We start from the raw sequence: 15,562 nt of genomic DNA on the forward strand, positions 1-15,562 counted from the left end.
TCTATTACATTATTTACCTTTGGTTGCATAATGCAATGTTACCAAAATGGATTCAGCAATATAAATGTCCTTATTACAAAAGACTTTAAAATAGAGTAAATTGCATATTTAATAACGTATACGTTAGTGATGCTGATAGCGATAAACTAGCAACTTCCTTACAGATATACATGTATATAAGCGCAAATACAATATACTAGCGTGTAGCCAGCCCATGTCAATCAGGCCAGGTTAGGTTTTAGAGTATGCCTTTTTATATTAGGTCGCTAACGTGTAAAGTAGCACGTACACATGCATTTGTTTTTAACCTTAAAAAAAAATACCAACTATAGGTGTGAGTCAGAAGACATCTTAAAATATAAACCAATTCGACTTTAAAGTCAGTAAAATCGCATAAAATATAAAACCATTTGTTATTTATTAAACAACAATTTCCCCAATCCAATGTATTGTTTGCGACGCAACAATTTAAAGATATGCTTTGAGAAGTTTAAAATAGGTCTCCACTCAGCCCTTTTATCAGATAAAGTAATGGGGTTTCCTTAGAATCAACATATATCAATGTCTTCCACATACATTTACTCAGATATATGTTTTAGCTACTGGGTTGGTTATTTTTCATGCAATCAATCATATAACTCATCTAACATAATACATGTATCATTATCTCATACATGGCCTTTGCAGTAATTCTGTGAACTTCTAACAGTTATCAAATATATACAACATACCTCTAATATATGATATACGGTACTAAAAATGATATCAAAGGCCAATTTCATATTTCTGTCCCCTAAAAGCAAGATAAATTATGTCAACAATAAAGGCAAGGTAATTGTGTCAACATACAAGATAATTATGTCTACATGCAAGATAATATTGGCATGCAAGTTACAAATCTTTTTAGAGAATCGGATTTTTATATGGGTGACAATGTTGACATACGAGTTAATTATGTCGACATGCGACTTATTTATGTCAACATGCGAGTTAATAATGATACCATGTAAGATGTTTGTGTCGACATACAAGCTATTTCGCATGTAAATTGTTATAAATAACATTCATAAAAACATATAATTATCTCGCATGTTGACATACAAGTAAATAAGTTGCATGACACTATAATTATCCTGCATGTTAAGGAAGGAGTCTTTTCTGGTTTTCAACTTGTCAAACGTAAATTCGATTAATTGTTCATTAAATCAAGATGAAAGGAAATTAAAATAGTATATTTTTATTTCTTTTTTACTATGGTACAACTTGGCATAGAAAAATGTAATCAATGTTTAGAATGGAACAAGGACTATATTTTTGGCGTAATATTGGCGTAGGAAAATATCACATGTTGCGCAATTCAGAATTGCTGCAGATTATATATATATATATAATGAGTCTGTTTTAGCATTTTAAAAACAATAACAATAATGTTGGATTTTTTTAATAATGTGAACTAATAATATGATACTTGGGTTTCAGAATATGTTTTTAAAATATGATTTGCCTATCAAATAACATTTTTATAAGCTTTTTAAAGCGCCTATTCTATACATTGATTTTTGTGAAAAAATCACTAAAATCAGTTTTTCTCTCTTATGAAACGGTCAATATATTAGCTTTTCTGTCAATTTATATCTTTATATAAAGTCTTCATAATACATAAAAATTGGAAATATTTTATTATTGGAAGCATAAAAAAATAATCAAAATTTCTTCAAAATTTAAGAAAATTAGAGGAAATGCGGGCTAAGCAATATCAATTTTAGTATAAATATTTGTTCCAATTTAGTAGTATAAGCTGATAGACACTCTCATGGTCTATGATTTCATTGAAGATTTGAATCTTCAAATCTTAAACAAATGTCTACAGAACTATAAAGAGCTACACTTATTTTTATCACTCTTTACGTTGAGGAAAAAGGTAGTGACCTTGAACTGACCTTTATCCGAAAACAAAAAGGTCAAATTTAATTAAACTGATAGAATCATTAAGTAATATGATCCGTTTAACTGTGTCAAAATTTCATGCATTTCTTATTATAAGAAGTATGTTTGATAATGAAAAGACTCCTTCCTTAACGCAACTTTCTTGCATGTTAACATGAATACCTTGCATGTTTTCATAAATAAGTCGCATGTCAGCATAAAAAGTTGCATGTTTTCATAGTTATGTTGCATCTATGATGTCAGATACGGGCGTAAGTAAGTGATTTTACCCATATAAAAATCAGGTTCTCTTTAAAGATTTGTAATAATTAACGTGCATGTAGATATAATTATCTTGCATGTGGATAATTATCTTGCATGTAGACATAATTTATCTTACATGTAGGGGGAAGAAATGTGCCACTTTACATTTCTAACATGCGTCATCTACATGTAATTTAAGAGTTATCACAAAAGTTAAATAATGATTCTCTCTCTCTCTCTCTCTCTCTCTCTCTCTCTCTCTCTCTCTCTCTCTCTCTCTCTCTCTCTCTCTCTCTCTCTCTCTCTCTCTCTCTCTCTCTCTCTCTCTCAGAGGGCCTAAAAACATCAATATGTAAGATGGCACAACTGCCCATTTGGTTTAGTCGTAAAATTCAATTTCGAATTTAACATTTTTTTCAATTAAATATATTTAATATGTTATAATACAAGTTTACATAAGGGTAATTTCTAACTATATTTAGTTCGAAATATTTCAAAAAATCATAAATCCTTAAGTTTTGGGGGTACGAACCCACAACGTAAAAACCCAAGCTCTATAAAGTTACCTATTGTCTGGTGCTCTAACCACTGAGCCATTTCATTCTCAACGAAGTGCGTTGTTTAAATGCTATATGAGACTTTGGCAACGAATTTACGGACTTGTATTATTTTTCTAAAATGTTCAATTGTTGGGTTACAAAATGACATTTTTAAAGAATAGTGGGTCATCTCTCCACTTTTTTGTTGATTAAAATCGGTATAAATTCCATTAAACCGCATTTAGACTATGACAAAAATATGGAGCTCAGGCCCACTCTATGAAAGAAAAGGCATTGCAGGTATAAAAATTACACCATTTGGAGGTTTTCACACGCATACGCCAGTTTAAATCAAAATATTGCAAGTATTAAAATATTTAAGGATTACAAACCGATGTTATGTTAAATATACATTGTTTCTAATTTTTTTTAAAAAGTATCAGATTTAATGATATTTTAATTTTGCAGTATCTATTCATTCCTCATATGGACATTTTACACGCCTTATTGACCCATCTCCTTTAAAAACAAAATTTGAATTTATTGAAATTCACACCATTTAGAATACATTGCGTTTACAAACATCTGTTATTAAAGTATACCTCAGTTGGAAACAATGATGGTAGTATTTTTTCTCCCGTACGGCAACTCTTACAAAACAATTTTTTTTTCATTCAAAGCTGCTGCAGGTGTGTTTACTCTATAATTCTCTTAACTAATGAACATGTGTAAATTATCCATTATTTAATTACAAGCTCTTCAATTAATTCGAATATCCATGGTCCAATTTCCAGCAAAGTAGATATACAACATGCTTAATGGATGTGTTGCATTAATTGCTATCTTATAACACCGAAAACTCCGTTTCCATTTTCCATGTGCGACCTTGTTAGAGTGCGATTTCTGTGAACGAATACAGTACATTGAAGTCATTTCTTTCCATTATAAATGTCATAATTTTGAGTATCAAATTAAAGAAACGCCATCAGCTGAAGACGCTTTGTGATTTTTAATTTAACGAAACCCATAACATAAACCTGCAATTCAACTGTATCCGGAATAAACGCATTAAATATGTTGCAAAGGAAAAAAAGAAGAAAATCGCAAGTTGGCAAAAATTTCCTGATATACTGCAAAATGTTTGCTGATAAACTATATATATATATATATATATATATATATATATATATATATATATATATATATATATATATATATATATATATATATATATATATATATATATATATATATATATATATATTATATTTATATATATATATATATATAGTCTTTGTATCGTGAAAATTATAAAAATAAACAATTGTGGATTCAATTGGTTGCGTATATAAATCATGTAGCATTTCAAAATCTGGAAAATCCGTAAACTCAACAAATATTCAACTAGTTTTACCCACTTTAGGTTTGGAGTGCAGTAAACCCCTCTTCACGGTTTATAGCTAGAGATTTTAGGTTGAATAAAAGTCATTGACTTTGGAATATCATGGAACTATGGATCTGTGTAAAGTATGTTCACGTGGGGAGCTATTTTGCAATCTTTAAGATTAATGGCCCTGATTAAATAGTATCAAGTGATGGATAATATATCTTTCAATTCAGAATTGCAACACTTTGATGAAATGGGTTTTTCCAGAGAGTTGAAATATCATTACAGTATGTTGTAGCATGTTTGAAGCAAAATATATCCTGAATTCCCCTTGGGTATTGGGGCGTTTCAACCCACAACAGGGGATGGTTTTCCATGAGGTTTAAAACATCAACAGGTGTTATTTTGTGTCGATGCATGGTTTTTTTTTTCACTCCCAAGCCATCCCCTCCCCATCCTATTTTCAGGGATGTGTGAATTTTTTTTCTTGCTTTGTTCGTTAGTTCTGTTGTGTTTTAATTTTTTTTAAAATATAAACTGAATTTTATCTGAAGTATTATTTTGATAAAATGAATATGTGTACTGTGAAATTGTTGAGTGTCTGGGGTTGTCTTTCTTTGTGTTTTGATTTTATGCTAGTATTGGGCGATAATATTACTAAATAAAATGTCAAAATGTCTTCGTTTTTTTTCTGTATCTTATTCCCAGAAAATGTTTTCAAAAGAAATAGCAATACTCTAATGTTTTAAAGTGATAATTGGTTTTGTTTATTTGTTTTCAACTTTTGGGTTTGTTAGTTTTGTATTTTTTTTTTATTAATTCTAAAATTTTCAAGAGAATTTTCATGAGACAGGAAAGATCCCAGAAATAGCTTTCAAATGCGATAGAATTACTTTTTTGATTTATGTTTTTCTATAAAAGAAATTTGGGGGTGTTTTTTATAAATTACTGCTTTAGTTTGATTTCAATTTACCTTGCTTTTTGTGTCCATGAGTTTTAATTATTGTTTAATGTACATGTGGAATTTTATCCAATATATCCATTAATATAGTAATACTTTGATTTTAGCATACAATCAAAATATCAGCTCTTTTATGGATAGATCTTCATCTTCTATGTATTTATAGAATGACAACTTTATCGGGCGGGGGAATGTTGGATTCACCCAACTCATGAAACTGCACCAAAATTACAACGAAGTAACATCCTGATTTATTTGAAAATAGAATCTGCTTCTGATTTTTCACCATTTCAGCAATAATACTTCTAACCCGGTAATCTATTATCACTGAAATATTTTGAATATGCTCGGTAGCTTTATAATTCATCGAGTCCGTCAAATATTCGGTTCAGAACAATAAGTCTATCATTTGTGAATTATATAACTTGATCAGTTCAATTAAATACTGATTTCCTAAATTCCTGCATGTATAGACATCATAAGAGGAGATTTAAATCCACGCTATTTCAAAATTCTTTTTCTACGTATTTACTTCCGACCAATCGAAAAGGCTGGCGGAAATATAAAAATGAGCAGTTATTAAACGCTGGTGCGATAGAAAGAGAAGACCGGTAGACGCGTGGTTCTGTCATTACACGCAGTTCTGTTCGTTCGGTGAAACCGCATATAATGACTATGGGCCATATGAAAAAGTTTGGTTCTTTTGGAGCCACATTATGTTTGTTGATACTAGCAGTGTCCGCAACTGTCACCCAGAGACTACTGAACGTACCCCTGTATGAGACAGCGGGTCGGCTCTGGACGTGCAAATGGAATTTCCCTCTACTGTATCTCCTAACAGACTACAGGGTTATTATAACCTGTACTGTTATCACAGTTTTGTTTTACCCACTGTACAAATTATATGGTGTCTTATTTCTACCTATGGATCGAGTTCGGAACCTGGGAGATATCGGATATATCCCGGAAGGCCGCATGTCCATGAAGGAAATGGCCAATAGAGTTCGGAGACAGAGAGCGACCGGGGATTTACCTCCAATATACCCCAACGGCTGGTTTGGGTTAATTGAAGGCTCAAAAATCAAAGCCGGAGATGTCAAAAATATCTCTCTTTTAGGTAAGTTCATAACTTTATCGATATTATAGCCAAATCATTTTATAAAAATGTAATTTTGTTTTGAATTTATCAATAGGATTAATTAATATGTTTATTTGCTAATTTTTGTAATGCTTTTGAAAGTTTTCATTCGCTATAAAATCAACATAGATATACCAGTTCGTAGTTGCAACTCTGTATGCATGTAGCTGAAAATTTGGAGATATCTCCAGCAAAACGTTTTATCGTCATGCACTTTACAATAAATGTACCTTTATAACATACAGGAAAAACCCAGTAACCCAACATTTCCTTGAAAATTCTAACCTCAAGTATAATACTTTTTTAATCACGATTTTCGATCGATCATAATCTTGATGCTGAACATAAAGTTGAAACTTTCCATCCTTGTACTGAGGCGTAAACATTGGAAACCACGTGTGTGTGGGACGTAAATGTTTTCCTTCCTCTCTGTTCATGACTATATGCATGTTTTGTCTTGGTCGTAATCTACCAATAAAAACAGGACTTGTTGTGTACCTAGACCAATTACTTAATGACAATTAACATGACGTTTTTATTGTTTGCCCCAATGACCGGCGGATATCGGGGACTCGGTACCACAATGATTCAATCAATTACATTGTACCAATTAAAGCTTTTCTTAATATCCATTGATTTTCACATCAAAGGGAAATTGATTTTAATACAATGCACGCAAATCTATTGTCACACGATTCTTTAAAGGGAATTTAACCTAGGAATTTACATCAATGACCAATGCAATCATTACATGTAGGTGTGCAAAAACGATAGAGAAACGAATGTACTTTAAACCGCTTTCGGCGTAAACTAAACTACAACAAACAATACTGGCTTGCAAGCCAGTATTTTTTGAGACAAAAATAAGTACGTTTCATTCCACCTTCCCTGAGAGTAATGTGTGCTTAAAATCATTAACAAGAAAGAAATTATTAAAGAGCCCCCCCCCCTTTATTTTAAAAAACCAAAAAATAAATCAAAATAAAACCCTTTATCTTAGACTGGTTATGTAAGAAGTCAAATATACCTACGGTCAGTTTTCGTCCACGGGTACTAGTCATGCTCTAGTTGAGAAGACTTTGCGTGAACATGTACTTGCATTAAAGTATCACTTGCGTTATGACGTGTTGACACCTTTGTGTCGTGTACTATAAAACACCAAGAGAGAATCAAAACAATTACATTCAATCGACTTTTCTTTAATTGTTGACAAGTGGTGTCAGATCTAAAGGAATTAAACTAGCAGCTATAAATCAAACCGTTTCTTTCACAATTAAACTGGATAAGTAAACCTCCTTTTTAAAGGGAAAAGCACACTGTATTTTTTTTTTTTTTTTTGGTATTTTTTACGAGAAATAAATGCCCCCTCCCCTTAATACATACAAGTGAAATTTTAAATACTTGAAAATAAAATGGACATTAAAAAACTATGGTACATCAATCTTGAAAAATGTGATTATAAATGAATTGACATATAAACATCTACTTCTCGTATAGGTTTAAATCTGGCCGTTTTTCGGGGAGAAGATGGAACTATACATGTCATTGATGCCTACTGCCCACATATGGGCGCAAATCTTGCCGTTGGTGGGCGCGTTGTGGGCGACTGTTTAGAATGCCCTTTCCACGGCTGGCAGTTCAGAGGGAGCGACGGACAATGCACGAAAATTCCATACTCTGAGAAAGGTACAAAACGTTTTCTGCATGAAAAGCGCGAGTTTCTAGTGCATTGACTAACTGATACATCTAACGTAATAATTTTTACTATTTCAAAATTAAAATTGTTTTCCTTTCTTTTGGAAATATTATATACAGAACTCTGTTATTTAATTACTGTGGGTATATTAAATCTTAAACTATCCGCAATACTTCGTATAGTTCCAGATATTGCCAAAGTAAAAAGTTACATATCTGATGAGGCTAACGGTTACATATACTTTTGGTATCACGCCGAGGACTCCGCTCCTACGTGGACAGTACCAAGGATAGAGGAAATTCAGAGCGGGGACTGGGTGTACCGAGGAAGAACGGAGCACTATATCAACTGCCATATAGAGGTACTCAGATGAAAAAGGGTTAATATTTTTACACACTCTAACCTTAATATGTAATTTATAAAGGAATATCAACCCAATCGTTTTAACAACAGCTTGGACTTTCGGAGGGATGTTACTATCTCGTTTGCTCATCAAAACAAGCTGTCAAACATTGTCTTCCTTTCTTCTAATTCGCTAAGAGAACCTCATTAATATCAAAAGACTGTCAAAACCGTTGCTCTGCTGTGTGAAACTGACGCTGTTTTAGCGAAATATACATCCCTGGATGAGGTCGGACGAGTGTCATTGCGTGCAATGTATGCATTTCTATTTAATAGCACATGGCTGGAAAGTTAACCAATAGTAGACCCCGCCTTAATCAAATCGGTGCTTATCACGTACTGCCCAAAGTCCAAGCTCTTGTTAAAACGGTTCTATAAAATAAAGATTTGGCGCGCCAAATGACAATTTTTTTTTGGGGGGGGGGGGTTGAGGTATATGCATGTACATATATATATACAAGTCGGATGGGGTTTATTGGTGGTTGGCGTTACTGGACAGAGAAATTTTCTCATGTCTCCGTCACTAGTAAACCTACTTGTATTACAAGCCCATGTTTATGTCCAGCAGGAGACTCCTGTTCTGGTCTATTCTATGCTAGTAGCCTAACAGTACTTTCAGTCAGGTCATTCTCTGACTTCACTTTATTTTATATTATGGTAATTGAAAAATACTTCGAATTATTTTCCTACTACGAATGGTAAGAATTTTTACTAAAACAGTCATCGTCATTGAGTCAACACAATTTGAGCGATGTCCCGTCACTGAGAGAATTCCTGTTAGAATATTGGAAGGAACACGATATCAAACAGAGACGTTTTAATTTTAGCGTTATTATCAATCTCCTTAAACGCATTTCTCCTTATGGCGACATGTCATCCAATCCTGATTGGCTTTAACACCATAAATATATTTTAATATAATCACTTCATTCATGAGACAAGTACCTGGATTTAAAAAAATACCAAAGTCGAGTTCACTTAGTGGATAAACTATGTAGCTGTCTAACAAAACCAAATTAGGAAAACAATATACAAAGAACTCTTTGATCATGAACGTGCAGAAACACGTGTTTTACATTTCAAAATGAACTTAATCTTGTAGGAAGTACCAGAAAATGGGGCGGATCTACAACATCTGGAGTGTGTCCATGCCCCACTGATTACGTCAGGAATTGACTTACGTAATATGTGGAGTGCATTGTGGTCATTTGGAAGCCACTCGTGGACGGCAAATTGGGAAACGAATCCGCCTCCAAACGAACACATAGGGACCCTTCGTCTAACTCATTCCATGAACCTGTTCGGAAAGGCATTCCGACCTGTAGACATGGACGTGACAGCGCAACAGGTAATAGGTCGACCTATATTATCGATACTATAAGTGGAGGTAGTCAATAAGTCGAGTATCCGTTGTGTCTATATTGTTCTATATACAACATTTAAATTACTAAAAGAAAGTGGCTGAGATACGTTTAAATGCATATCTTAAAAATGTCCTTGAAATGAACCTTTTTTACAACTTCTTATCATTTCCTATGATTGTAAACTAAAATCTTCCTCAATTTCAGCCATTCAACTTGTCTGTAAGCTAAAAACAAGCATAGAAATAAATTTTACAAAGCACTCTTAAAACTAGAATAATTTCTGGGCAATGTTGCAGAGTGCAAGTTTAACTCGGCAACAAAGAAATGACGCACGCCATGTGGGATTCGAATTAAATCCTGGTTTGTTTGGAGTGGTACTCTGCAAGATGTTTATTTCACACAGTGTTTTAGAGTACCTTACCGAAAACATGGCACACATGCGATTATTCTGCCTAGATCCACGCATGTCATTTACTATCAAAACAGCCTTTATTCAATTACACATCTTAATAAACACATGTTTGTGTAACTGTTATTTATTTTGATAAACGTATGTACACGTAAAAGTAACAGATTCTCATTTCTTTCGTTACAGATTGGGCCTGGAATTGTCTACTTGACTTTTCATTCACCCATCGGGAGCGGAACCTTTGTACAACACCTCGTTCCCACCGAACCTCTTGTCCAGAAACTGGTTCACAATCTCTACTTTCAAAAGAATCTTCCAGCTTTTATAGGCAAATTTTTCTTACTAGGCGAAGCGATACAGGTGCAATATTATTTGAAACTAGGTTTAACTTAATTTTAAATTATGTATCTTTTTCTATTTGCGAAAAAAAATCTTCAAATACAACTGAAATATAAATATTCAAAACTAATTTTTTATGCCTTTTTTCAGCTCGAAAGGGATATAATGATTTGGAACAACAAACGATACGAGAAGAAACCCTTGTTTGTCAAATCCAAAGAAGATTCTCAGGTAGCCAAACACAGAAGGTGGTTTTCTCAATTTTACTCTGAGAATAGTCCCAGATTAAAGTTCCAAAGAGATACCTTGGAATGGTGACTGACGTCTCGTCTGATTCAAAGTCAGCGTAAAACATATACTGCTAGTTATCTTCCGAGAAAAACTTGTACGTGTAAATCAAAATGGCATTCATAGACTTCAAGCGACAATCATCGAAACTCAACCAGCAATAATGCACCATGTTATATTTTCACCATCATTTATTTGCTGTACATTACCCTAACTGTGATAGAAATAAGCTTCACTGATGCTCTTTGTTATTTGATCTCGGTGATTGAGAGTTTTAATGCATATTTGACTTCGTTTCAAATATTTTTTTCTAAACATGTGGAGAACATTAATCACTGAATATGAACAGAACAGACACTGACTGATCCGGTATAACGTTGTTTCATTATTGCATCAACTGACAAGTATAATGGAGGAATATGAACAAAAATTTTAATACTTGTATGATCATGCGATGAAATATTGACTGTATTGTAATCCGTCAATTCTAATGTACATGTATATACGATTTTACTATTTCTTATTTGACACTTAGACTTTATACTGTACATTTATTTATTGTTTAGTTTAATTATATACGATATTTTTCTCAGGGCCGTTGAATTTAGTATCTATCACTATTTTAGTAGTAAATTGGTTCATGTACGGTCTCCTTTAATAAATTGAATATATTTTTGTTACATAATCTTGTCATATAATATCTTAGGCTATACAAGTTGTCAATATATTTGGTATACCGGTATCAATTTTTGAAGAAAAGGAGGGAGAAATTAGAAAAAAAAAATCGGATGTATAATAGATTTTCATTGCCAGATTATGTGATGCACAAAACAAACGGGGAAGGATATGTACGAATACTTAACTAAAGTATTCACTTCTTCATATACAAAACAAGACACAGCTACAATTTGAATATAGTTTCTCATAATAAAAATAAAATACCCTATATCTAATAATACACTGTATTATTAGATATAGGGTAATTTTTATTATGAGAAAATTATATAACGTCAGGTGCCTGTCTTTTTGTGTGACTGAAAGAAGACCCGGATCAGAAAATTGCCGTGCTTTTTGGTTATATTTTGTGTTTTGGTTTATAATATAAAACAGGCTGCAAACCTATTGTCCGCCCTACATAATATATATTTCCCGCCATCCTTAGAAGTTTTGAGTTCATTTTTGACAATTATATATATATATATATATATACACACACACACACACACACACACGTGGACGAAAAGTGCATGGTGGTAACGACAACAAAAATCTAAATCTTCGAAAATCGATATAGAAGAAACGTGTTCATGTCATTTTTGATTGAACAAAGAAAGAAATCGCAATTGGAAATATTATTTTAGGAAACCAGCGCGAAACTCAATCCCGTGTGCGTCAAAATTTTGCTTCCTTTTGAGTCAGACAGAGCAAACTTTCCTTACTGGGCCCACGGCTTACTTGGCGACGCATTACCAGCTGAGACACGGATTGCGCTTTACTATATGATTATACACAAGGGCCATAGATAGACGATTTGGGACTTTTTAAGGACCACGCAAAGTCAGGGAAACTTCATTTTTATATGATCTTAAAATCAAAACGTGAATTTAACATGCTTCATTTTCTGAGGTTTATTAGCGTGTTTTAGGGAGAGTCTGGGGCAAGTAAAGTAACAATATCAGTAGTAAATTGTCTAAAGAATTTATTGCTAGCTTATTAATTTTACTAATCCTCAGAATTTGTGTGTAAATTGCAATGATTTAGCACGTACGGAACTGTAGCTCTCAGGTCGTCTATCCGGATTTTTTTCAGACCGGAAGTAACAGACCTATAGCTTATTTTCACAATAAATAAAATCTAAAATGTTGAAAAATATTAAAAACATCGGTAATCACAAATTACAAAGCTCACCGAGACAAGGCATTACCTGTTTGAGACCACTTTGATTATAATACATGCTTATGAAAATCATAATTAATGATCATTTATATCAAAATATTAGATATTGTAACATGGTTTGACAAAATAGCCTACATCATAAAATGCAAAACTGTACGATACAATATAATATTATATAATACAATATCGTATCATATTACATGATACAGTACCATATCATATAATACAAAAGCATATCCTATATTACAATATCATATCGTTTCATAAAAATAGTGTTTGATACTTTATCATGTAATATTTTACAATATTGTACTTTATGAAATGATATCGTATCATATACTAGGATATCATTTCAAATGATATCTTATCTATTCAATTTATTAAATTATATTGTATACTATGATATGATTATGTATCATTTGATACGATATTGTATCATATGAAACGAAAATGTATCACATGATATCATGAAATTTTGTTTTATGTAATATGAAATACCCGTCAAGTGCAGAAGTATCATAAGACACACCATTCGTTTAAATATGGTGTAAATATGACCAGTAATACCTGGGGTATAGTCATCAAAGATCACCTGCTCCAAAAACTTTAAACATCTCCAAAAACCTTAACCTCATCTAACATCCGAAACCTTTGGCTCAGATTCAGCATTTAAGCCTGTCAAGTGCATAAGTATCATAGGACACATCATCCATACAAGTTTGGTGAAGATAGAACCAGTAATAACTTAGATATAGTCATCAAAGGGCACCTGCCCCCAAAACTTTGACCTGCTTCGATCACCTTCAGCAACTGAAAATCATGGCCCATGTTCATCATCCAAGCCTTTCAGATCCATGGGTGGGTCCTGATGCATCATCCATGCAAGTTTTTGGAGACAGGACAAGTATTACATGTACTTAGATACACGACCTGAAACAAAAACTTTATCCAGGTTCGGACGCCGACGCCAACGCCGAGGTTATAGCATAAGATCTCCCTGACTTCATCACGGTGAGCTAAAACTGATATGGTTTTTACGCTGTCTCAAAAACAAGCTTACGTTGTGAAAAGCCCCATTTTCTTCGGTTGTGTTTGTAAATATTATTTCAAATAGAGAGTTCGTCGGAACACCCTCTTTCGGTCACGCTTCTCTTACAAGTTACGGGAGGCGAGACGGTGCGTGGGTTTCCGGCGACGACAATTCATTGGATCTTCCTCAAAGGCCTGAAGATGTTCGATTTTGAAATAGCTTCTCATTACACTTTCATATTTTTTAATCATTTCTGCTGTCAGTACAGATGTGGTTTGTAAATGCGAAACGTGTTCATAAAAGATACACCAGGTACTGTATTTACCTTATCCTAACATTACCCGGTAATCCAAATAAAAGATGTGTGTATGCTACATAGGTGTAGGGAATATATGGTATAATATCGACAAACAAAAAACTTCTTTCTGGAGAATTCTTTACATTGCTATTTTTTTTTTACATTTAAACCGAATACAGTTATCCATTCTTGTATGGCTATAAAACTTGCACCAATTTACATGAAGATCCAGATTTCTGAACAAAATTCTGATTGTGCACATTTTGTAACGTTTACCATCTGACAAAACATGCTAACACAGTTACAATACGTAAGTGAACAGACCAGGGGTTTCTTTCAAATTCAAATGAATCACTATATTCATACGTCATCGTTTTAATACAGTAATAAACAGGAAAGTTCTCTGTTTTATTTATGCTGCAGTGAACATGTGACTGGGTAAGGGACGATACCTCCTCTCCTCCCATCACATCAAGCTTCAGTGTTATCATCCTGTGAGTTTAAAAATGACACATAAATCACATGAAGAGAAAAATATAAACAAACAAATAACCCACTAATGTAGCTACTAGTAACTGTATACAAATCTGAAGCCAACACTGAGGTAGCCATACCTGCCGCCTGGAAAAAATATTCATTCTTCTTATACCTTACGCTAACATGTGTAAATGTAAGAGTACACATGCTTATTTCATACTGGTCATGATCATTCAGCCCTTTTGGATCTTAGTCATCCACCCTGATGTATTTGGTGCCCGACTTGCATTGTGTAGAATGTATTAGACAATAACAGCATCAGCATAAAAAAGTTAGTGAATAAATCGTCATTCTGAGGGATTGTCAGAGTACATGTAACGTCATGCTTGCCATAAGGAGGTCACCCTAGGGGAGATTTATTCTCTTTAATTCAATTTAGCCCAATGCAATTTGACAAAAGATCAGGAAATGCAAAGCAGTTTTAATTCATTGTTAATAACACGCACTGTATGTCATCAAAACATGAAACACTGCTTGTCAAGGAGGATTCAGGTAGTCCTGAGTCTGTCCCCTCTACAGCACAGTATTACCTTTCAGTATTTACACAATCTCTATGAAATGTAATTCTCGTGGTATTTAGAAAGCTTATTTTCCCATCATTTAAATTATCAATAAAAAGTAATCGTTGTAAAGCCAGAGATAAACTTATTGTAACAAAATAGTACATGTAACTTGTCATAATCAGAAAATTAACTTGTTGTTATAACGAGTGTATAACAATGGAACGAGACAGAAAAATATACGCGATGCCGACTCGTTTAACGAAATAGTTTACTTCTCAACACGAATTAAAATGAATTTAATGAAATTAAGTGGCTGGATGTGGTGGCCATTTCTATACTATATTAATCCCCTAGAGAAGATCTCTGTTTAAAAATATATAGGAAAATAATCAAAATTTAATGCTAAATTATATGGAATTTTTCTTTACCAAATTAAAGTTTATAACTGAAAAAAAATCATGTCATAGAATTCAAGGTATATCTGATAGGTAATTAGTTGACCACGTAACCTCCTTCATTACACGACTTTAAAATTCAGTAAACGACAATTCTTTATAACTCTAAACAAAGAAAAGATGCTGTTCC

General features: G+C 33.1%; 1 protein-coding gene across 1 annotated transcript; it reads left to right on the forward strand.

Moving 5' to 3' along the window:
* The first annotated feature begins 5,161 nt into the window (after positions 1-5,161).
* On the forward strand, positions 5,162-11,398 carry LOC128156847 (cholesterol 7-desaturase nvd-like). The gene is made up of 6 exons (XM_052819157.1): positions 5,162-6,194; positions 7,713-7,901; positions 8,094-8,272; positions 9,416-9,661; positions 10,273-10,446; positions 10,576-11,398. The coding sequence occupies exons 1-6, from the start codon at positions 5,747-5,749 to the stop codon at positions 10,741-10,743; spliced, it is 1,404 nt and encodes a 467-aa protein (XP_052675117.1). The 5' UTR covers positions 5,162-5,746; the 3' UTR covers positions 10,744-11,398.
* Positions 11,399-15,562: the final 4,164 nt, after the last annotated feature.

The sequence above is a fragment of the Crassostrea angulata genome, chromosome 7, assembly GCF_025612915.1.
Source record: "Crassostrea angulata isolate pt1a10 chromosome 7, ASM2561291v2, whole genome shotgun sequence".
NCBI classification, from domain to species: Eukaryota; Metazoa; Mollusca; class Bivalvia; order Ostreida; family Ostreidae; genus Magallana; species Magallana angulata.